General features: G+C 38.9%; 2 protein-coding genes across 2 annotated transcripts; both read left to right on the forward strand.

Moving 5' to 3' along the window:
* Positions 1-4,719: 4,719 nt before the first annotated feature.
* LOC143459394 (uncharacterized) lies at positions 4,720-17,819 on the forward strand. Its single transcript, XM_076956535.1, has 15 exons — positions 4,720-4,996; positions 5,172-5,312; positions 6,302-6,511; positions 7,148-7,375; positions 7,764-7,916; positions 8,089-8,299; positions 8,594-8,787; positions 9,012-9,166; positions 9,560-9,696; positions 10,895-10,953; positions 11,137-11,490; positions 13,247-13,762; positions 13,949-14,151; positions 14,247-15,943; positions 16,222-17,819. Exons 1-15 carry the CDS (start codon positions 4,868-4,870, stop codon positions 16,332-16,334), a joined length of 4,500 nt encoding a protein of 1,499 aa, XP_076812650.1. The 5' UTR covers positions 4,720-4,867; the 3' UTR covers positions 16,335-17,819.
* Positions 17,820-20,368: 2,549 nt separating this feature from the next.
* Positions 20,369-24,766, forward strand: LOC143460635 (small nuclear ribonucleoprotein-associated protein B-like). The gene is made up of 4 exons (XM_076958223.1): positions 20,369-20,443; positions 20,514-20,576; positions 23,184-23,381; positions 24,233-24,766. The coding sequence occupies exons 1-4, from the start codon at positions 20,441-20,443 to the stop codon at positions 24,470-24,472; spliced, it is 504 nt and encodes a 167-aa protein (XP_076814338.1). The 5' UTR covers positions 20,369-20,440; the 3' UTR covers positions 24,473-24,766.

Genomic DNA, 24,766 nt, shown 5'->3' on the forward strand with positions numbered 1-24,766 from the left:
GTATCTTTGAACGCGATGAAATGACTTGCGAATGGCAATGTATTCGGCGCACACTCACACAATGGGTTGGATTGTTATTTGTTACTTACCATTGAGTTGTTCTACTTATTGCTTGTCATTTAGTTGCCATTCACAATGGAATTTATTGTTTGACTGGCCGTGGATAACCCTGATGCGATCTTCGAATGGCATTCTAGATGTTATTACAAGATTAGTTTTCTACTTGGTTGCAGCAGCTGTATTTAGATATTTCCGCAAAAATTAAATGCACTTAGCCGTGTAATAAATTTGACGTCGCTTTCAGAAATACTTCCAGACGCTTCCAGTGTAAAAAACTTCAAATGCGTGGGACAGCAAATAAGTCATCGCATTTCGTCAAGCACTTTTGTAAAACTGCAAAGAATCGCTTGAATTGTACAAACCGCACATTGCACGTCCATACTTTTATACAAGCCTGGAGATCGATTCTATATCAATTATTCGGACATGTAGAGTTCAATGAACAAAGTTTGCAGCCCCCTGGGTAGACTGATGTGCCGGTGTCCTTGACTACCGGTATTGTCAGCTTTCTTAACTCAGGCGTATGCAGTCACAAGTATTGCGATCCCAAACATCTTTGCGATGCTACCAAATGTTTATGAGACATTTTTGCCATATTACAATCTTGGTCTCGATTTACCGCCCGCTGAGCGTGTTTATGGATGCATGGTATGTCACGTGTATTGTGTATGGGCATCCTGCATGGATGCATAGCAGGGCTATAAGGAATATTCATTAACAAAGGGCTATAAATAGTATTGAAAGCCGAGCCCCTTGATTGGCACGTGTTCCTCTTCAAAAGCATCGTTCAAACATATCGTGGTGACACCGCATGTCAAAAAACAGTCTTGTCTCTTCCCAAAGCTGTCTACGGTTTCCAAACGCTATCCATTATTAAATAAAGCACCTAACGCATGTTTTTAGCATTGCATGCCACTGCTAGGCTAATGAGAGTAGAATATGATATCAGTATCAAATGCATCCCAATAGACGTAACCTATCGTGTTACCAATTACCATCGTCTCACTTTGTCACATGACCTAATTGATTTCCAATACACAAAACTGAGATTTCCTGTACATTTTTCTGATTTCCAAGTTAGACTGTGTAATGAATTGCCAGCCAATGATTCACAACACTGAAACCTTTGCGTAGTCTAGGGACCCGTTCCAAGTTTTGGCTAAATTAGCGTAACTTATAACACGTAGGCTGCCGAAATATGTGCACTCACCGCGTACAATGAACCCTTTGTAGTTTGTTCGTCCTTAGTTATTTTGCCACTACACACGCCATGGGTGTCGCAGTGAGGGCAGTTTTTGTGTAAGTGTACCCAGACAAGGCTATGGCGATTAACGATAACGTTAAGTGCGCAACCACTGTTGTACATTGCGATTGTTTCATAACACACAGTTTTAGATAATCTGTCTTTTGCTATTGCAGTTGGTTTCTCGAAACCAAACATACTTTTGTGTATAAGATACGCATTATTAAAATCAACTTAATTTGCGAGTAAGACTGCCGCGCAATCAGACAGTTTCTATAAACAACCAACAATTCGCCCACACACACTTTAGATTTCAGCTCTAGTGAGTGATGACATAAATGTGAATTTATTTGTTGCTTGCGACTTGCCGCGTCAACGGATTTGAAGCTGAACGTCTTCTCAGCGGCAGTGCATGACTCACACCTAATAACTTATTGAACTTATTTTTATCCCCAGATTACTAGAAAACGTTTCGCTTGTTACTCCATGTACAAGTCGGTGTTAGGAGTTTGAAGATGTCGAATCGAGGAATTACGTGTATTAAGTAACCGAAGATTTGACCGGTCAGGCGACAGATAATGGTCAATTGGTCATAGATGCGTAGATATTAAATTTTAATACATCGCGAGACTGGTACGGTGTTGATAGCGTATTGCTAGGAAGCAGTCGCCCAGTTAGTTTTTTAACAATATTCTTTTCGTACAGTTCTCCGTTCGCTGTTGTTTTTGATAGTAGTTTGGTGATAGTGTTTTGCCATCAAATTGTCCGTAAACGTTTGTTGACAAGAGTGGTTTAAAACCAACATTGTTGTGCTGCCATATCCGTTTCCAGTTTGAATAGAGCTTATTTATAGACGAATGTTTTTAATGGTGTCTTGTAGCCAGCGTAATATACCGGTGGTTGTTTTATCAGACCTTGAATAAAACAATGGAAACTTCCTGTCATACGCTGCTGTTGTATTTATTATAAAGCCTTAGAACGTGCCCATGGTTAATATGTGTTTAAACACTTTCAATACGTGAGCGCTATCAAAACTTTTCCGAAGAGTGATTTTTTGATTTGACGATGTACCGTATGTTATTTCCCATAAGTGGCCTTGTTTTATTTCGGTAGAGCTTTTCAGTTTCTTTTGACCCCAATTACGAGTAAAACGGTCATTTATCAATCATTTGTCATTGGATATGAACTTTGCCTGTTCCGCCGTCGAGGTCGCACAAACCCTACTGGGAAAAGTCGTAAATGAAATTTCGTCACTTAAACTCACTTTAAATCACGAGCCATAGTGTAGCGCTGTTAATTGCAAAGTCCGATGTTGGCTAACTATGCAAGCGTTTGTTTTTATCACCGGCGCGTCACTTTTTAATTAAAATATCGACCCAGGAAAAGTCGATTTTATAATTAACGACTTGCAACCCCAGCGTTTTGTAAAGCAACGCTGCACAGCAGAGCATATGGGATAAGAATGCAACTTAACCGTTAAAGGAATTTGCGTGTTGACTGTAAATAAAAAGCATGATGAGTCGATGACTAACCACGGTTAAGCTTATTCTGACACCGTTGAATACTGGCACTTTGCCCGGTTAAGCGACCTGTTATGGGCAAACTAACATATGTGCATCGGCTTCTTCGCCTTCAGGACATTGTTGCGCTATTCCTGGCTTATCTTGTCGCTGTAACATGACGTCGTGATATGGCTACAACATCGTAAATCTATGGACGGAAGTGCGCGTTATGGCTTTCAGGAAATGTTTTCCAAGATGCGCGTATCATCCCTCTAGGCTTAACCGTAAGACAATGAAATGGCTCTGTAATACGGAGTAGTTTTTAGGAAACTTTAATAAAAACTCCGCCCATGTGTCGGGCTTACATTCCCAATTTTTTTACCCTACTTTCTCTGGCTTGGATCTGGGAAAGTAATTGCTCAAATGTAATTGAATATGGGGCAATTTCCTTCACGCCAAATTGTGAAACCGTCCGAATGACAGCCGCACACACACACACACAAGTCTTGCTCAAACAACTCCGCCAAGCTACTGCAGTTAAACAAGCAGTTGTCCTGACCAACAGACCATGTCCATCGCAGACTCAAGTGAATCTTCGGGCAAGATAGTATTACTTTTTACAACATCTGTAGATTGCTGTGTTAAGCTTGCCTTGGCCAAATTTTAGGTTCAGGAATTACCATACATAACAAACCTATAGCTTAAGTTTAATCTTGAAAGCAACCAGCACAAGGGGCGCGGAGTATATTTACCGGCCACGCGCATGAGTATTTAATCAGAGGTCGTAAAAAGCGCATGAACTGATTTACCGCTGCGTATAATATTGTTTTGAACTTTGCGTCAGTGCGACAAAATAGATTTTATTGTCAGCAAGCCTCGATCGATAGGCCTTGTGTGAACAGACATGTTGGAGACAGCTATCGATTTTTTCCTCGTCACATCCGTCGTTTTTAGCGGGAGTTTTATTCTTGAGTCCCGTGAGAAGGAATCTGGCTGCGTATTAGCCTGATAACATCGCAACCTTTTACAATACCTTGAGATGTTGCATTCCTTTAAGCCAGATAAGTAATAAGTTAATAACAATAGCCTATGTCCTATGGTATGGCAGGATGTATAGGAATACGCCTACGTCAAGTTTTCTAACGGTTTAATTTCTCATAGGACTACCTTTGTGAATTGAGCGCTTATAAGTGACTGATCATATTATATTTCGAGTTTTATTTTGTATGACTTGGCAAGCGTAGAAGCATTTTAGGAAATTTGAAACGAACCGAAAATTGTGAAAGCTATACCAGTGGACCTTGCATAATGCATTGAGTGCAGCCGTGGGTTCGTTATTAAATATTGATTGTCGCTGGCTGCAGTTTGTACAAAAATCTGCAGTAAGACCAGACGCTCGCCGACTTTATTTGGTCTTTACACGAATAGCCGGTACTCACCTGAAATAAAGCAGGGTAAAAAATTAGTGGTTTACAGTGGCATGCACTTAACCGCCAGCAACAAACTATCCACTGCAAGGCTGTTGTTTTAAACGTTGTTTCGGGTTGGGTGAAACCCAATATGTGTCAAGGCTTAGGAATGCCATTGGCAGCGGAGAAAAAGTCAGGGAAAAAGCGGCGATTTCCCTGAGAATTTCAACCCTGCCATTTGATATCATGAGCACTTCGACCGTATCAATGGCAAATGGGCAGTCGGTTTTTAAAAAATACCGAATAAATTGTTGGACTTGATGACGCTTCTGTTAATATCTACACTGCATTGCAGAGATTATTTGTAACCAGGATAGAGAATCGTTTTGCCTCAAACACGTTCAACGGCAAAAGGTGCGAATGCAACTTCTACACATTCAGTTTGTGTTAGCTTTGGCGTTTGCAACCTGCCGCTAAATTGCTTGATTTTATTTATCTTAGGACCAGGATAATAATGAAATAGACGCCTGATGTGTACTAATGTATAGAACAGCAAATATTAGCCGAATCATGCCAACCTGGCGGATCTAGAAAGAAACGTTTGGGCCGCAACAAACCGCAATTGAAATGATGAGATAAAGCAAGATAAAAGCATGGGAAAGGGAGAGGAACACTTACTGGAAGCCGTTAAGTCCCAGGATATCCCAACAGTGCAAAGGCTTATCCAAAAAGGGAAAGGAAAGCTGTTGGGATCATCGAAAAAAGTCAACATAAATCACCAGGTATAATATATGGAATTTTTGCCCAATGTTTTCTCTATGCTGTTTTTTGTCGATGTGAATAATTTGTATTTCATATAAATTATCTACTTGTACCAAAATTATTTTCTGCTGTTTTTATTTGTAATTCTGACGGATTTATTGTCAAAAATTATCATCTAGTATGATTTTTTTGCAGGACAGCGAAGGCTTCAGTGCGCTTCATCAGAGTGCAGTGTCTGGCAACACCAGGATAGCATGTCTGCTGATCGATGCAAATGCTTCGGTGGACATACAAGACAAGAAAGGCATGAGACCCATCCATTACTGCGCGTGGAAGGTGGGTTGATGACATGCTTCACTGAGCTAATATTATGACATCAGCCGCCTAACACGCCCTTAATCCCAACAATCTCGCCACTGCTTTTATAATGTTATCGAACTAAACCAACAAACGTGCTTTGGGACTCGGTGAACGTTTTTTTGGCATTTTATCACTGAAGAATTAATTTGTAGTCTTTCGTTTGTTGTCTGTTAGGCTGCTGAGCCTATTGCACCAAGTTTACACCACACAGATATTCTTTACCAAAAATGGCTTAAAAACTTATAATAGTTATCAAAGTTAATTTGGTATAAACATATGAGAATATGTTTATTTGGAATATCGTTAAACTTTTGATAAATGATGTCACTTTGTCTTGTTAAGATGGCAAGACCTTTGTCCCCATAGCATATTACTATTTGTAGTGCAAGATAGCCTTTCTTTGACATAGATAAATGATAGAGATATATTTGTTTAACAGTGTAATCAGCCATTGTAGTGACATGTCACTTCATGTAGTCTGTTGCGGCTTTGTGGTCTAAACTCAGGTTTATCTACCTGAGCTCACAAAAAGCCCAAAGGGTATTTGTGATTTGTTCTGCTTATCGACAATCTCATCTTCAAACATAAAAGGTTACTTGTAAGACAACATTTTTAATATGTACAACCACGCACAGCTGAATAGATTAAATGTATGAACAGCTCACCTGTTTTTGATATGTCAGAGCACATCAACATGTGTATTGACACCGTTACAAACACCACTATATTAGTATCCATATATACTTCAGATTTAAATACGCATAGTTTGTTCGAGACATGTATTTTTGCAAGGGTCGGTCTCATTTTGTAACAAGACAAAATCATTTTCTTTTTGCATAAAATATGCACCAGTTGTGTTAATGAACGTTTTCATTTGAGTAAATATTATAATTGTTTCCATCCAATTAGATTTATTGCAAATTTTGTTTGTGCTTGTTAATGTAATCAGTTTTTTCTATTGTCAGGGTAAAGTGGAGTTAGTAGCCGCCCTACTTGAATCAGGTTCCAAATGCAATGCCCAAGCGCTGAACGGCCTCAGTCCATTGCATCTTGCGGCGCAGTACGGACATTTTCCGGTTTGTAAAATTCTACTTCAGTATGGAGGAGATCCATCCCTGAGATCTAGTGATGGGACCACACCTCTGGATCTTGCCTGCGAGTTCGGGAGGAGTGAGGTAATCAAAACAGCTTCTGATGCCTTTAACTTGTACATATCATGCTTGAAAAAACAATTTGTTGACCCTCTTACTTGATTTAAGGTCACGTTTGGTTACAAAGGTAAAGCAATTCCACTCGAGTTTGTTGGTTTATGTCATTTAAGATCATTTTTGTGTTTGTTGTAAAAACATACTCTTAAATGTTTCACCAAATATCGGGTAAAAGATGTGTCAAAACATGTAACATGACCCCATCACGTCAATGAAAACCACTTCGGTTTGTTCGGTCTAAAGTACTTCTTCGTATGAATGACACTTTTGTCCATACTAGTGTAAACTCATAATATATATTTATAAAGAGAGGTTTAATAATCCTTTGGTTTTGAAAACACATTGCATTGTTTTGGCGTTGTTTGGATGTATCTGCATGCTACTTAGAGAAGGGTTGAATATATACATAAAATGGTTCTTTATTCAGGCGTATTATTTAGACTAATCATTATTCTCCTGAAATCACAAACATGTTGGGCAATTTACATTATTTTGTATTTACTTAAGACTACACAGTGCCTTGAAATTACAATAACCACCTTGCCTGTGGTCTTTATTTTTTTATACTTGTGTGTGACATTTACCCTCCTTTCCTAACGTTAGGTTGTCGAGTTGTTTGTTTCGAGCAATGCAAGTGTATCACTTCTTGATCATTATCGTCTGCAAAATTCGGACAGTGACTACCTTGCTACAAGCAGTCCACTTCATTTGGCCGCTAGGAATGGCCACACCAGAGTTATAAAATCACTCTTGCAAGCCGGACTTGACATTAACTGGAAAACCTCCACGGGAACGTGCTTGCATGAAGCTGTGGCAAATGAAAGAGCAGAGGTAACGTGGACAAATCTGTCAAATTTAGGAATAGTTGCGGTTTTTGTTTGTGGTTTCTGTACATAACATTTTATGCTAGATTTTTTGTGGTCAGACGCTTTATTTTTGTTGAAATAACACTTTCGTCGCAACTGATATGTCTCGTAAGTCATAATGCAAATAGCCTTACTCAAACACACTAAACCGCATTGTAAATAAATAAATCAATCAGTATCAGTAAATCACCTGCATCAAAGATACATAGTTATTTTAGTATATAACAAATATCACACTCACATAGTGTTGCAAAACTTTTTGTCGTCTTTAGTTTGATTTTTTCTGTTAACATGTGTTGATAATGTCACTAGTACACCATTGATTAATTATTTTCTTAATCAAAATACATCAGATCGTACAACTGCTCATCGACTGCGGGATTGACACAACTCGCAGAAGTGGGCTGGGACAAACTGCTTTGGAATTAGCAAAGAAAATATCCAAGACACCAACCGTTATGGACATAATAAGAAAGCTTTCCGAAGCACAGCCTACTTTTCTTCAGGTGAGAGAGATAGATCTTGTTAATGTTAACTTGTTAATGTTAATTAATCAGTTACTTGTGTGCATTTCAGTTTTAAGAGAACCCAAGTGAAATTTGTCTGGCATTGCTTAAAGTTCACTTACACAGAGTGCGCAACCCTGTGTTGTTTTAACGATTTTACACATCATTACAGGTGGTAGCAATCACAGACTTCAAGAACATCTATGACAAAACCAGCCTAGCATTTACGAAGGGCACATTCATCAATGTAATCGAGCAAAATTCTAACGGAATATGGAAGGGCGAAATCAACGGTGCTGCTGATAGTCGTACCAGTGTTGGTTATTTTCCTGCCTCATATGTCCAAACATGCCATCATCACAATCACAACAACAGCATGGCCGGTGGGTACATGTGGAACCGAATTGCGTCATTTTAGATGTTTATCTGCTGCTTGTTCTGTTTGTGTTCTTTGATGTGTTGGAGGTTCAAGGTCTTTAGCGCTAAACTAAACCTGTAGGCGATGTGAAGGGACGTTAATATGGTGCATGTTATTAGCTTTATCAGCAAATTGGCATTACTTCCTTTTAAAAAATTATGTAGAAAAAATAAAGAAACACTTCACAAACCCAACAACAAAATACAAACACGTGGTCATATAGAAAAAATTCAAGTCTCACTTGTTCATGTTCCATCAGGATCTGATGACAGCGGGATCCATCCCCACGACGATGAAGTTCCTCACTGGCATCCATCCTCCAACTTCCCATCCTCCCCACATTATCATCATCAGCAATGGTCTCACTCATCGCCTTCGAAACCTCTCCACGTTGCACCAAAGTACATCAACGTGGACCCTAGGAGCAACCCGTCCCATCATTTGATAAACAAGGTGGAATCTGCTTTAATGCTTGTCTGGGTTTTGTCGGTTTGTAATCGAGCTTAAATTGTTTAAATGCACAGTGAGAAAGGGATTTATTTCTTTGTTTTTTTATTATTTTATGCTCACTTAATTTCTGCGGTTACCCAGGGATTATTAACTTAAGATAATGTTAGAAACAAGTTTCCCTCAAATTTTGCACCCGTTTTGTACGCAAGTTATTTTCTTCTACTCAGGTGCAATTGGTCAACCCTAACGTCAACAATCCAAGCTACGATGATGTCATATGCAGCCAGCCAATGTCCAAGCCCCCAGCTGTCACCCCGGATGCCCCAATTACGGTTTCACGGGCATCCCAGGAGATGGTTCGGCCCCACATTGCAAACCCTGGGTATAACATGACCTGTAATGCCGTGTTTTCTATAACCAAAAACTGACGATGTACCAATCTCAAAATATCTATTGCATTTACTTTCGTATAGTTCTGGTAAATCAACGTTTATTACGGAACATTACTGTATCTACGAATTGGCTGAGTTTTAAAAGGCCTTAAAAGAGGTTGCAAAACTATATTTATAAACTTTGCGATATAACTGCAAATACCTTGATTGGCAATGACGTCAGAAAATCAATAATTTCTTAGTACAGTACAGCCTTGTAATAAAATATGATAACGAGAATAGCGTTAAGATCGAATGATGACGGTACCTAGCTACATAATAAGTATGATTTGTATATGTCATTTTATTCACTGCGGCCTTTGTAATTGCTATCGTCCTTCCAGATATGAGGATGTGCTTCTTGGAAAATCGTCACTGTCTAGTCCGTCCAGCACAGCCTCATCGTACGGGTCAGCTCGGAGTCATCCACCGCATTTCGTCGACTCTTCAAAGATTGTGCAGCAGCATAGAAAAGTGATTGGTGGGTGCCTACCACGTGACATTGATAATACTCATCAACGCACGACTTCCTGATATTATTTGTTAGAATAACTGTGTTTGGTGTCTCTTCGCGTAATTGCACCGTCTGTTTTATGTATTGCGTAGGAAATCATCATTTATCTATGAGGATCTTTAAGATTGGAGCCTCTGGTAACTACCACTTTTGAAAACCTTCTTAGCATAGTATAGCATAGTATAGTATAGCTGATATAGCATAGTCCTAAGTAAATCAAGTTGAGACATTTTATGGTTTCTCACAGAGTTTCTTACCTTTTGAAAGCATAAATTTATTATACAATGATAGCTTACTCAGAAAGGACTGCGGCTGTTTTTAGGTAAGATAATAAGAAAAATGAATTAGTTGCAAATTTTTGCTTTAAACCTCGTAGTTATATGCAAGATTACATGCAGTTAAAATCAGCACAATAGAAAGACAAGTATAGCAGTTTCAAATCAAAAAGTTTAGGATTAAAGACATTTAGTTTTTGGAAAGGAATTTTCCAATAGCAAAGTAAGTGCATGCTGTTAGCATTATAGACAAATGATGTACTTCTCAGTAAGAGCTTTCAGGGCCCGACATACAAACAATGACTGTCATAAGCATATTTACGTATCTACACACGCTTTAAATGCCATTGTTTCTGTCATTCTGACAACCAAACGCGCAATGATTAATGGTGCAATTATGATCATTTGCAAAAATTATGCAATTTGCTGAAAACAGGACGTTGTAGCCTGTGAGACTTTTCGTCATTTTTGTTAAGTACCGTGCAGTGACTTATTAATCGTGTCAGAGTCAGGTGATTAATTGCTGCAATATCCTCTTTTGTTATCGGCTGGCTTATCAGAGGTAGTCAGAATTTCTGAGCGTCAGTGTTACATGACAGTGTATCTGTGTTAAACTATCTCCTGTACAAAGCTTTACAGACTGATTACGATAGTGATCTAGGTTTGAGTTAGTTGAAAATGCCGCGGTGGTTGAGACAAGGTACAAGATTTTATGTTGTTTTTTGGGGTTAATATGACCGTTTGACAACATACCATTGCTAAATCAAATTTTGCTAATTTCTCCAAAGACACAGAGTAGTTTACACTTAAAATGTACAGATTTGCATCAGTTCAACAAGCTATATATCTACGTAGCTTCTTTATAAATAGGTTTCATTTTCTTTTATCAGCTTCAACATCAGGAAGTGTTAAAAGTAACAACAGTGTGGATTCCTTGGAACCAAAGCAGGTGCTGTGACGTCATGTGTATAACGAATTGAACCAGCCAAAACCATAACCTCTGTAGAAGCTAGCAAAGTGTTAACTCCCGCTAATGGCTTTGTCACTATAGTGTCATAATTACTGTTTGCGTAGTTACTGTTTACAGTTGCATTTTTTTGCCGTTAGCATTAACACGGTGCCATGTTTGCAGTCATTGATGTCTGCGTCCGACGAACAAGTATACCGCTGGCTGCATTCATTTGGAATGGAACAGTACACGCATAACTTCATCCATAACGGTTACGATCTCGCCACATTAGCCCGAAGCAATTCCACCGATCTCGGCGCAATTGGCATTTCTAAACCCCCTCATCGTAAGAAGCTAACGGCTCAAATTAGCGTTCTGAAGACGGAGTCGCCCCCAAGCCGGGCAGTCGAAAATATTCCGAGATCAGTGGCTGAGTGGCTTGCCGAGGCTGGGCTCCCGGAGTATATTGGCGTGTTTGAAGCAAGTAGAGTGAATAGCATCCAGAAATTGATGGAAACCACGTGGGAAGATCTGCAGGTGAGGACTGTGTTGGTAAAACAAGACGCAGTGCAATTTCCATTCTACTTGTTGCGAAGTATTTCAAATATATTATTTTATTTGTTCAGTCGATTTTTTTATATAGTTTTGTTGAAAGCAACAATTACGTCACGATTTATTGCGAGGAAAAAAATCAGACTTTTTGGACATTGCTTTTTACTTATTTAAAATTGTACAATACGTCGCAAATTTATGACCCTAAGAAACTCCACATCGCTTGTAGTGTTACCATAAATCAGCCTAACATCAATATGGTGTGCTGGAACATTGAAAAATTAATTAGAACTTATTCTTAAGCATTTTCGTCTAATTATTTCGGCCGCTAGAATATACGCACGCATATACGGACAAACCTAAATTTATTCTTGTCTAAGAATGTCGTAACCGAACAGGATAATCGATTTCATTCGACTCACACTGAAGTAATCGATTCTTTTATGTGAAATCTAGTAACGCACGAACATCGGCGCTGAGATTTCCGTATTTTACGGAAGTTATCTATCTGCATATGACCGCTCTCATTTTACCAATGAAGTTAAGAAAAAAGAAAAAAGTGTCACTGTTTCACCGGAAAAAATCTTACGGTCGAAGCCATTTTTCACACTTTCCTGTTAAACTAACCGAAATCTAACCTCAAATACAACCCTGACTCGTTCAAGTCGACCTTTCGCTATACCCGCTATACTTTACCAGTTCTTTTAAGCCAAACGCAGCAGGCTAACAGCTAATCTTAACATACAAGCATGACCTACTTACGGTGAAACAGTCTGATTACAAAGAAAAAGTATACAACGATTCGTGTTTCACTCGCCTGTACGTCGGACCATCGTGTATATCAAAATTCAAAAATGGGCGCGAAAACTTGCTTAATGTGTTTTCCAGTCCATATTCCAATTATTTTGTGTACAGTAAACTCGGTTTCTCGTTTCCTAAACATGTGGTGCTTTGAGTTGATTGCACAAAACGATATTTGACTGCCTGTGTTTTCATTTAATGAAGGCTCTATTTCACCATTTCAATCACTATTTCACCGGGTATAAATCGCACGTTCGAAGTTTTTTTTTATGGTTTCTTGTTAACTTGTTTTAAATGTTATAACACAGTGACCTGGACCTAATCAAAATCTACCTTCTAATCTGAATCTATTCTCCAAACGAGCTGCCTATCTTTAACAAAAGACTGCGTGACCTACATAGGACAAAAGACTGCGTGACCTACCTTTCTGTAATATATCACTCCATATACATATAAGCGTCTTCAAGTATTTATCGATGTTTAAGTTAAAAAGAAAATTGAACGAAGCAAATTTTTAACCCATTCACAGTTAAATCACGAAAGTTTAACAATCGCCAGATCAACTGAGAATCCATTGCATGTCGAGCATTATTTGTGAACCCAAGATTTTTAGAGATGCGCTTGACAACTTTTTGCATTCATTCACAGTAGTGAGTTTAAGTGGTGTAGAAGTATGTAGGAGGTTAACCTACAATAAGAATTTATTGTTTTTGTGTTAATGTGTCTGCTTGTACGCTGCATACCAAGCAACAGCCAGGAAGTAGACGTTTGATCGATTCTTACATGTACTCATAACTGACATCCCTATTCACGCTATTATTGTTTTGACGTTACAAGAACTAGTACTAAATGCACTAACGCTCGTATTTGTGAATGACCAGGTCTGTTCCCCACTTGATGGTAAGATTTTTGGTCGATTACTATTGCTGTCTTTATTTAGGAAATGAGGATTGAAAAACTTGGGCATCAAAAGAAACTCTTATTAGGAATCACCGAGCTTAACCAAACCTACCAGCTCTACACCGACAGAAGTGGCTACAAACAGCAGAGAAGTAAAGAGCAAAGCACCAGCATACCACACCATCAAGGCTTGAGAGTGCTACCAACTGAAGGTTTTCAGCAACCTTTGTTGAAAAAACCTCAAGTGCAGACCAAGCCGAAAAAGGCTTTCGCTTCTTTCAAGGAATCACCAGGTCTCAGCTTAGAACTACAGCAAGCTTTAAACAAAAGGCAACAGATTATCGACAAAAATGAAGAAGTGCATGTTCAAAAAGCACCAGAAGCTAAACCCCCACACAATTCGAGTACGATTCACCCTGCTGTTGTTGAAAATGCTCGTTTGAGGCCCAATGTGGCACCGATAAACATTCTTCCTCACCACAACGCCTCACAGCCCGTACCTTCACCCCAGCATATTGCCGCGAATCAACAATTTTTAGCTGAAATACAAGCTCAGGTAATATATTTCCGCAACTGCTCTAGTTGGTTATCTTATAATGTCCTTCATGAAATCACACTTGATCGAAAATAGACTTCTATTGATGCTGGTATCACTTCTGCCTATCACTTGTGCTGATGTCCAGTTTTACTTCAGTTTCCACTTTCTTAAGTTACTCTAAGTTTTTTTTTTCTAATTTTACAGCGAAGCTTCAAAGCTAAACCAACCACTCCACCACCCACCTCACACTCCCAAAAGGTACAACGTAACAATAGCAATCGTGGACCTAAGCCAAGTCCACCGAAGCGAATTTCATCTATTAGTTTGGAGGAGTCGCCCCTTTCCAGTCCGCAAGATCCGAATGTGGATGGATTTGAGAAAGTTGAATCTTCTCAACAACCCGAAAGGTGAAGTACTTTCTGTTTTATTGAAATTTATTTCATTGATTTGTTGTGGATAAGAATTAAAATGGCTTATCACTAATTTTTCTTGCATCTTGCAGCACCAACAGAAGTTTACCAAGAACTCCAATTTCGCCAAAATCTCCAGTTCAACGATCAAATGAAGTATTTCGGTTTCCGACAGAGGCTACTGTTGTTTCACCAACCCACCATGTTGTTACCTCGTTACCCCCTCACAGTAACTCTGCACTTAAACGCATTCAGGCCCCAACAATCATCTCACAAGTTAAGGGTGCACCACCTCCACCTACTAGGAGCGTCCCAGCCCACAAACCCGTGCCTTTGCCACAGCTCCAGCACACTGGTGCCTTAAATTACCCTGTCGGCACTAATTTCGTTCACCCAGTGGGCAATGTGCACCCACTGAATTCCCAACCACAGTCGTCAATCAGCAACCATTCTTCGAAGTTTGAAGCCACCATGTCCCTGGTTCAAACACATCATTTGGAGAATGTACCCCAAATTCACTCCAAACCAGCATCAATGCAAAATCCACCCGTATTGAATAAGCCCCATGAAAGTATCACCAAGTCCACAGTCTCGACTTCCATAGAAATAAAAAGCGAGCCCTCTAGGAAACCTGTCGTTACCCCGAAACCAAACTTCCCTCCAGCCCCTGCAAGTAAGCCAGCCGTCATGAAGAAACCGCAAGTAGCGAAACGGCCAAGTCCTAACCCACCAATACAACCGCACAGTCGTAGTGAACTGACACCGGGTGACAGCAGCGACAATCCTCTCTCTCCGACGTCAGTCGTAAAGAAAACTTTTAAGGGAGAGCTAGGAAAGCGATTTGACCTGAGCGTTCTCGATCAGATCGACCAGAAAAATAAATTAGAAGAACAACGAAAGGCAGAAGGATGGAAACAGCAGGCCGTGGTTGATCAATCACTTAGGTCGCCCCTACCTGCTAACCCAGCCCCACCCAGCAGTTTCCATGAACAGCCTCAATTTGCCCCATTAAGTGAAACGAAGCAAATTGTTGAAGTTTTAACAACGCACGTGCCGCAGGATTCTAACCCTGTTGTCACGACAACTGGCCCCTGGCCAACTCCTGAAATTGTGGCCCCAAAAGAAAGGGAAATCCCCGATGTTATCCCTGATATAGGGTTCACATCACTCGCTGTTTCGACGGCAAAACCCAGTAGAGACCCTCTTGATGATTTCGAGTGGCCCGCTCCTCCCCCTGGGCTCCCGTCACCCCATGACGAAACCCCACCGGCGTTTCCGTCTTCATTCCCTCAACATGTGTTGACCCCTCCCTCTCCCGGGGAGGTTAGGACTTGTTTTGAAGCTGACCAAGACACGGGCACCGTGAAGCGTCGTCCGACCTCAGTCACCCATAGGGATGACAGCAACGCCGTGCCTAAATCAGTGGCGGTAAACGTCGAAAGATCTGAAGTTCAAATAGCGAAGAAAGTGACTGGCTTGAGCAGCTCTCGACGAGGCAGTGACGATCTCAAATCAAACTTTTATTTACCGACAGGCGACCGAGTTTCAGAACAGCCCCTACCAGCAGGCTGGGGCGAATACTCCCTTCAGGATGTGTTGGAAGGTTTTGATTTACCAGAACCCCCGCCCAACTTTGCCCCAGCAAAGCCAAAACTTCCCCCAAAAATGTCTGCTAAGCCTGCACCTAGCAGTACCACGGGAGCAGAAGAAAAAGTGCCTCCACCGATACCTAGAAAAACAAGTGTACGGGAACCTAAGAGACGAAAACAACCAGAACCAGTTATCCCAGGTACGATTTCTTTACAGAGTGAAATTGAAATGAAACTTAAGTTAATAAGCGTGTTAAAGTTATAGTAAGTGTTAGCTTTGGAGTGATACGGTATTAAGAGCTAACAATTATTTTTGAGTTACCATTGGGTAAATCTAGGGTCACCTTTCAGGTTAAACTTAGTACCCTGTTTGTAATTTACAACAATTATTTAGAATGCTTTTCGGTGCAATTGTAAAACTTTACGTTGTTGTTCGACGCATATTTTGGCGGAAGTAATAACTGACGTCATAATTTAGTTGCAGGGGAAACGTTGGAGGAAGTGGAAAATTCCAAAGCTCGTCAAATGCTGGACGATATAGGATCTATGTTCGACAACCTTGTTCAAGAATTCGACGATATTTTAAGCTGAAATTATGCTTGGTGATAGAAGGTTACTGAGACGAATTTTAGGTCGTGTCATGATATTAACTTTGTCAACGATAGTTTTCAAATGTTTTTGACGCAGGCGAAGAAATCGCTTGACCATCTGTTACGGTGAAAGTATTCCTCAGTTATTTTATCCTGATTGTTTGTTCAAAATTTCGAAATTCTGTCAGGTGACGAAAATATGCTCGTTTCTTTTATTTTGGTTTCTATGATATTGTAGTAAACTTCTAAAGTCATAATTACGAATGATTTTGAAACTTATTGCGGGTAATTGACACGTCAAGTCAGGCCACACAACAAGATCGGATCGATTGCTAAATAAAGCCGAAAATGGCTAGTTTTATACCTCCGTTGTGACATCCAGTGTTAGTTTAAACTCTCTGACCTGTGTAGTTGACCACGATGTGTGCAATTACGGCGCAAAGGTTAATTGTAGAAATAGCACCTCATGAAAACACGTCTCTTTGCTATGCTAATGCTCAGGCCCTGTTTATCGTTTAGTTGATAGCGGAACATTTGTAATGTAACATCGACGTCTTGTCGTTCCCTTGTTGTTCTTTTGCATTTCTCTATTGCTTTGTCATTATTTTCTGTGCTAGATTGTGTGTGGCTGTGAATTGCATTTTCCTTCTTGTTTTGCGAACTCGACTTCATTTTGGTCGCTAGCGGTCGACACCGAAGGTACAATAAAGGATATTTTAGTGCTGCTTTTTGCGTTTAATTCCCTTCAGCGGCACTTGCCTTTGTAGACGAAATTTTCTTTCATCGATGCCTTAATCCAAGAGAAAAACGTCTTAAGATTTTATTGTGAAGTCATAATCGTTTTCAAAAATGTCATCTTTCTACTGATCACCGTTTTTTGCGAAAGTTTTATTGTTATCTTCTCCAAAAACTTATGTAAAGTTGAAATTGTTGCTGGTCTTTGACACATCGATGACTGTATTCGATTCATTAGCGGAAATACCATTGATGTATCGTTTTCATAATTAAACGTTGCATTGTTACTTAATCGATTTGTTTCGAGAACAAATTCAACTTCCAAGTTTTTAAGACTTATTTTTAGAATTTGGATTCGAAAACCAACAGCTGTCATTTATATATAAAACAAAATCATTGCCATCTTTGAGCGGTTCAATGGTTTTTACACTGTTCCTATTATAAACACTCAGAATCATTTTTGATGTCATTTTGTTACTGATTCTTACGATACTTGATTAGTGATGATATGATGTCATAATTTGCACTGATTTCTTCTTGTTACTACGTCATAAGGTGATTCTTTTGTGATGTCATTTCATTGGCTAGTAATTATCCTTGTTGATGCAAAACTCAATAATATAGTTGTATTTATTGCTTTTCTTCTTACTCTTTCCCATAAAGTTTCAATAAAGATTTTTGGCGGCCGAACCATCGTTACGCTTCGTTGGCGCACAAGAAATTTCAAAATATACCAGCCAATGAAAACGAAGTGTTTGCTTTTACTTTTATGGAGTTGGAGGAAGTTAATTGGGCAAAAGTCCAGCGGTAAGTGCTGGAGAGTTAGAAACTATAAGCCCAACGTCTTCGCCTTCTTCCTCAAGATCAAACTCAAATACTCAATGTCTAGTGTTTGTTCTTTGCGTAAAGCTTCATGCTGCAGTTTCAAAAGATTAGCATTTGGCCACAAGTTCTCTCATGGCAACTTTTGTGACATGATTGTGTTTTGGGAAAGTAACCAAATCCCAACACAGTAGAGTTTTAGAATTGGCTTAGTTCTTGTCACGATATGGGAACAGCGCAATATTATCTAACCGTTACAAATACTTTATCGCAAGAAAAAATTATATGCTGATATAAGACTGAAGTATTGATTGCTGTACAGGCATCGGTTTTTTAGATTTTCCCTCTTAGCTATAGTAGCTAATAACACATCACAACAATCTCTGAGTATCGATTAACATAATATACCTGATGATGTCACTCTCGACTTGGACTTGAATGGTTGACACACGCCAAATTAGTACATCCGACTATAGATTGAGCAGGATCCAAAGAAATCGTATAATACTAGGCTTACCATACGTCCCGTTTTAGCCGGGACAGTCCCCCTTTTTAAAGTCTTGTCCCGGCGTCCCGATCGGTCGGCCAAACGTCCCAGTTTGGCATTCAGTCAGCCAGCATAGGCATACCACATAGAAGCCATACACGAACATTAGCATATTCTTATTATTGTTTTTTCTGTGTAGCCTACCGGTACTTCTTGAAGAAGAATTTGTGATCTTTTTTATTATTTATTTCATTGTATTCGATAAAAATGTTATTGTGACGTCATATGTCGAAAGCGTCCCGCTTTTAAGCCACAAAATTATGGTAAGCCTATATAATACCAAGCTGACTAGGTTAGACCATAGTCAAACTATGGTAACACAGACATCGTACATTGCGCTGCAGCTCCAAGCACAATATCGCTTCAATGAATATAGAAAAGAACTGAATTGCACAATATACACTTTTGGCCACTTGATGTTGCCAGAGCGCAACTTAGATAGCACTCTACGCCAGTGCCCTTTAACCGGTGTGCACGGTGCACCTTAGGGTCACCGGTCACACTAGGGTCACCGATCACCCTAGGGCCTAGGGTGCACCCAAATACGCATCGGGTGCGCCAGTACGAAAAAGTATACAAGGGTGCATCACAAACTTGTCACAATAAACAGATACTTTTTACAAAAACTTTCTGTGAGCAAAAATAAACCATAAATATTTGTTTGAATGCTGTTTTATGACATGCAATAGTACTCACAAGCAGCCAGCAGCCATAATCGAACTCTCACCGACAGTGTGTGAAACTTCGGCAGCTCCGCTCGGTTTAATAGACATGATGATATGCATAATGATTTTTCATATCGCTTTTTACCTCAGTTTACTTTTTAAGTAAACTGGATGCATGAGTTTGTCACAACAACTGTAAGGGTTCACCAAACCAAAAAAGGTTGAAGAGCATTGTTCTACGCTTTATGGATCAGCGCTCGTCGCTGAGATCATAGGCTACACGCTAGAAGGCTGGCAATAAAGCCATATATGGCCCAGAGGCCACCAACCATTCTAACATAGACAAAATATAACAAGGCGTGTAAAGTGACGCGATTACTGCAATAGAAACTGTAGTTTGGATAGAGACGAAGTTGATATAGTTGATGTTGACCAAGACGTAGTGGCTAGTTTTACTATATAACTAATACCGAAAGGCTCATAAGTCCTTTATTTGCAAAACAATAACATTGACTACTTGCGAAATGATATAGTCTCTCTTCAGAAAAATAACATAGCAGAACGTGAAATCACGATAAATACATAAAAGTAGATAAAAAGTAGGAAATATAAAAAAGTGTACAGACGGCAATTCATTTTCAGCCATGTAGACGTCAACGAGAACTAATTAGTGTGTGTTATGAAACACATTACTAAAAGTAAACGATAAAATTAGGTGAAAATATTTAAGTCAATTTAAAGCACTACAGTATAAGGTTTGATATGAGTTGGTATAAGAAATGCAGCCTGACTCAGAAATTCCCAAGAAGCTAACCGAAAAAATGCTTTGATTGTTGTCCAAACATTTCGTTTCATTGTAATGCCCTTCTACCTTTGTATGTCCACGGCTCCACGCAACAAAATTATTTTTCAACTAAACGAAACCAGTCTATGGTTTTAAAAGGTTGAGGATCGGTGCCTCGGTTTTAGATCGGCATGTTTGCTTGTATTATGTATCAAGACTCTTCAGATGTTTTATTCTACAGTGATTCAGTAAAAAGCGGCAAGCATTAAGAATAAGTATCGAAGTGCGTACAACTTTTTCTGCAGTTCGTTATTCGCAAAAAATTCCATTTTATTGACAACTGATATATTTTCGTATTTGTAAATTTTCATTATGGGTACGAATTACGATGGTATGTATATACTGTGTGCATTTACATTCAGGTAAAAAAATGATTTCCCGGTACGGTTAGAAATCTAGAAAAATTAATGTTGATGTCGATGTGCTAAAGTTAACGTTTGGTAGCGCGGCATGCTCACAGACTTTTTCTGACCAGCAAGCTCTGGACATTTACAATGGTAAGTAATTTAATAATATTTTTAATGATGGAGCTGTAGTTAAAATTACTTAAATATATCTTATTTACAGCCACCTCGCGGAGGTTCAAAGTTAAACAATCATATCAATTACCGTATGCGATGCATTCTGCAGGTAAGCTAAATTTTAACTCATTTCAAAGCCTAAATCCAAGTAAAGAAACTTAGGCTTTATATTTGCTGTTAATTTTGTTTTAAAATAAATTTGTTATACAAAAAAAATTTTTGTGAACATTTTTTCTGATAAGATAACAAAATCTGATTCCAATCCGGTTTGAAAGCTCTTTCTTCCTAGACTTGTTGGTTTTAGTCAGAGGTATTATTTTGGTCTATCTGGTTCAATTATTGGCTATTTATTATAACTGCGTAAACTGAAAAGGTAAAGAATATGTGTGCTCAGTACAATTTCATAGAAGTTTTTTTGTTAGTGTAGGCCTAGTTGATATGTAAAACATTTGTCTGAAGTGTTACCATCTGAAATTTTGCAATTGTCTCGGCATAACATTATTTAAATCGGGGAAGTTCCCGATAACAGTTTCAATAGAAGTTATGTTTAATTCATTGTTTACACATGTGTTTGTCCTAAACTAAGAGCTCTTAAAGTTGTTTTAAATTGTAATTTGATTCCATTGTTCAATCATTGTTTGATTAAACATCTTATTGTTGTTGTATTGTAGCACTTTATAATACCTTGTTCACCTTTGCCCACCCTTCTATTGTCTAAACATTTCGTAATGTCAGTTAAAGATTTGCTTTTGTGTCTATGTAACAAAATTGGGAAATTCCACGACAGTAGGTTAAAATGAATCTACCATGTTCCACGTAGTTGGTAGGCATACAGTAAGAGATCTAGCTTTTTAAAATTGGTCTTCTCACAATTCAATTCCGTAGTTTGATTAAATGCCGTTACAATCACTGGTTGTCTCATGGCTGGTTGCTTTGTTAACCCTTCGCTACCATTTTGTTGGGAAAACAGAGCTATTGTGTAAAAAGATACTGCTTTTCATTTATATGTTTGTACAATTCAAGGATTGTTTTTCTCTTTAGTAAATGTATGATTGTCAAACTAGTAAAAGACTTGAAGAGTTTATACAACGTTGATGAAGTATACATATGACCTCAATAATAATTGTAACAGATAATGTTATAAGATAGCGTCATTTATAGCATAGGTATGTAAACCTTAAACAATCAGTTTATAGACACCAGTTGAGTTTGTCACAAACTTAGCTTGACAGTTGAATATATATTTTGTCTCTATTATTTTTGTATGACAATTTTTGTTTCCCGTTTACAGTGGTTTCAGTAAAGAAATCGTTGCTATGCTTTTGTTTTATTGTTTGTGAGTTAGGAAATTTTTGATTTTGTTGTTGCATTTCCTGCTTTTTGTAATATGGAACTTGTTACCTGTAGATTTACCACGTACATACTTCAGCTTGATTTTGTTCTCATGCAAAATTTCCCAATGTGTTAAACTTCCTGTTACTTCAACTCTGATTGTTTATGTGACAAATGTTGTCATTGTTAGTTTATAGTGTGGCCTTGCTGAACTGACAATGATATTGTGGGAAAATTTTGTGTCAGTTTATTTGGTAAACATTGTAGCAGTCATTGTGATGCGTGCAGCGGAGATTTTGGCGTCATCAAGCAAAATCACGGTGCACAACAACAAAAGGTTTGCTTGCAGGCTTGCAGTTAGGGAACTAACAAGAGTTTTGAATGAAAGGTTATGCGTTATAAATAATTAATCAAATGGTTTATGTTAGTTTTAATTTAGTTGTATAATTGTAATAAACAGGTTTATTTTAATTACATATCATACGTCAACACTGATATAATCAGAGTGACCTATCTATGTTGTTATAGTGTGATAGGTTATTTGTGTAATCCACTGAATGATTATAATTATTTCTATATATGTTATATGTATGCACAACCTTTCATTTGATGCAAAACTTAACAAAACAATCAATTAATTAGTGTGCTTTAAATTGTTTGTTTTCACACTGTGTTTTTTCGTGTAGAGTCGAAATCTCTCCCAAACATAACCATTAAACTCCCTACTCAGTGAAATATTTTCAAAACTATTCCACTGTTCAGTTTCAACAGTTATTTTGTTGAATAGCACTGTTTGATGTAGACAAACTTGTTTTTGTACTTTCCCCTTTGAATTTTTAAATACTTTAGTGACAAGAATGAAATCAATATATACTCCCAGCTCTTGCAAATTCCAACTACAAAATATTTGTCAGGTTATGTTGAGGCAAGGACATTCCAATATCTCCAAATGTGACCTTGCATTTGATTTTATAGTTGCTACTAAGGCAAGCAAAGTGCAGAATAGGGAGTTTTATTTGTAGTCTGAGTATTAGTAGTTTTATTTGCCTGAGTAGTCATGCTTGTTGAGTGCATTCACACTCTTTATGCAGAGCCTTGTTAGAAGTGCATTAAAGTTGCCTATCTCGGCACAAAATGGGTGAATGCGAATGATTTCTTTCATTCATTCGATGCTTTAAGCAGTGTGTAGTTACTGGCGAACATTATATGTTTAGAGCAATTTCAATGTTAAGTTTTAAATTATCCTAAAACAGTGGTTCCGAAAGTATGGGTCACGACCTAAATAAGGGTCGTGAAGAGTCAAAAAATAGTTAAAAACAGTTTATTGTACTTGTACCACGTTGTTCAGTAATTTTGATCATTTCTTTCTGTGTATCCTGCACAGGATGGTCGCACTTTCATCGGCACCTTCAAAGCTTTCGATAAACACATGAACCTAATTCTTGTTGATTGTGACGAGTTCCGTCGGATTCGACCCAAGAAAGGTTCCACTGACAGAGAGGAGAAAAGGACTCTGGGGCTTGTGCTTCTACGCGGAGAACATCTGGTGTCGATGTCGGTTGAAGGACCGCCTCCATCAGGGGTAAGATTCGTGCGGATCATATTTAGTAAGAATAGCCGCTTGGGTAAAAGTAATGCTCAGCTGAATCCAGATTTTTCCCAGAATCCAGCTTTTTTATAGCTGTTATCAACTGCCTGGTCATTACACTGTGCTCCAGAACTGTTGCCAATAGAGAATATTGCGTTATAAAGATTGTTCTTCACTTTCAAAGTCGTGCATGTTATGTTTCGTCATTTTGATATGGTATCTGGCTATCTGCCACCTGTCAATCATGCCGAGGCAATTTAGACGAATACTGAACAAGATTCGATCAGAAATGAGTTGATTAGAACGATACCATAATGTGCACCAAAAGATAAAGGCCGTTTCATCGCGCAACGTACAATATCACAATATTTGACATTATCATGCTCGTGTATTTTTTTGTGATCCTGTACAAGCTGGATTGAAAAAATGCGAAATCTTATCACAGTTTTTAAGTCTGGCTCATCCCCATGTAATAACGTTGTGTCTTCTCGTTATTATTGTTATGTGCGAATCAAATGTTTTCTTGTGCATTTTCTTTTCCTTAAATTGAAATAGTTTTTGTTGGTCTTGTTCAGTGGTTAGTGCCCGTATCTGCTCAGGCACCAGTAAAAGTAATAACCATATTTAGATTGAAACGGAAACAGAAATAGCAATTAATTGTAATTGTAATGAAATCGAATGAACAAAGTAAGAATATGAAGTGCAATGAGGCAACTTACCAATACGGCACATTCTGACACTCAACATGTTAATGATTTGACATATTTGAATGTAATGTTCACGAGTATACTAACATTTGGGAAACACAGCAGCAATCATAAACCAATGTTTCTCTTTCCTTACAGAAAGGACTCGGCGTGCCGGGAGGTTCAAGTCGCGGACCAGGCGCTGGACGAGCTGCCGGTCGCGGCATGGGTGGCCCCGGTGGTCCAACGGCGGGATTACAGGGGCCTATGCATGGGGTTGGTGGACCAGCCCCGGGCACAATGGCACCGCAGCGGGGCGGTTTTGGACCCCCGCCAGGAATGAGGGGCCCGCCCCCGGGTATGGGCCGAGGTGGCTTTGGTCGAGGCTACAACTATTAATGTTTCAAGCACATCGGCTACTCTCTTCACATCGTGTCAATCATATTCGAAGTTGCAGTCCCGCTTTGCTTGTGTTGTCATAAAGCTGCATTATTACGTGTGCTTCTAAAAATGACCTTTTTCTCGTGTCATGAGTTTTATACGCTTGGGTAACGCCAAGCGAGAATTCCTTTTTTCTATGGAATTTTGACAACCAAAGTTCAACAGGAGTGACATTTTTATGTTGTCGTTGTGCGAGTGAGTCGATGATGTTTTTGGAATTATGATGAATACAATAAACGAAATAACCATGAA

Source organism: Clavelina lepadiformis, chromosome 5 (assembly GCF_947623445.1).
Source record: "Clavelina lepadiformis chromosome 5, kaClaLepa1.1, whole genome shotgun sequence".
NCBI classification, from domain to species: domain Eukaryota; kingdom Metazoa; phylum Chordata; class Ascidiacea; order Aplousobranchia; family Clavelinidae; genus Clavelina; species Clavelina lepadiformis.

Excerpts from the sequence above, each read along its gene's own strand:
- LOC143460635 (XM_076958223.1), top strand. Across the intron at positions 20,577-23,183 it reads GTATGCGATGCATTCTGCAG|GATGGTCGCACTTTCATCGG; the intron begins GTAAGCTAAATT and ends TATCCTGCACAG. Across the intron at positions 23,382-24,232 it reads AAGGACCGCCTCCATCAGGG|AAAGGACTCGGCGTGCCGGG; the intron begins GTAAGATTCGTG and ends CTTTCCTTACAG.
- LOC143459394 (XM_076956535.1), top strand. The coding sequence starts at position 4,868 with ATGGGAAAGGGAGAGGAACACTTACTGGAAGCCGTTAAGTCCCAGGAT. Across the intron at positions 9,167-9,559 it reads CCCCACATTGCAAACCCTGG|ATATGAGGATGTGCTTCTTG; the intron begins GTATAACATGAC and ends TCGTCCTTCCAG. Across the intron at positions 14,152-14,246 it reads TCTTCTCAACAACCCGAAAG|CACCAACAGAAGTTTACCAA; the intron begins GTGAAGTACTTT and ends TGCATCTTGCAG.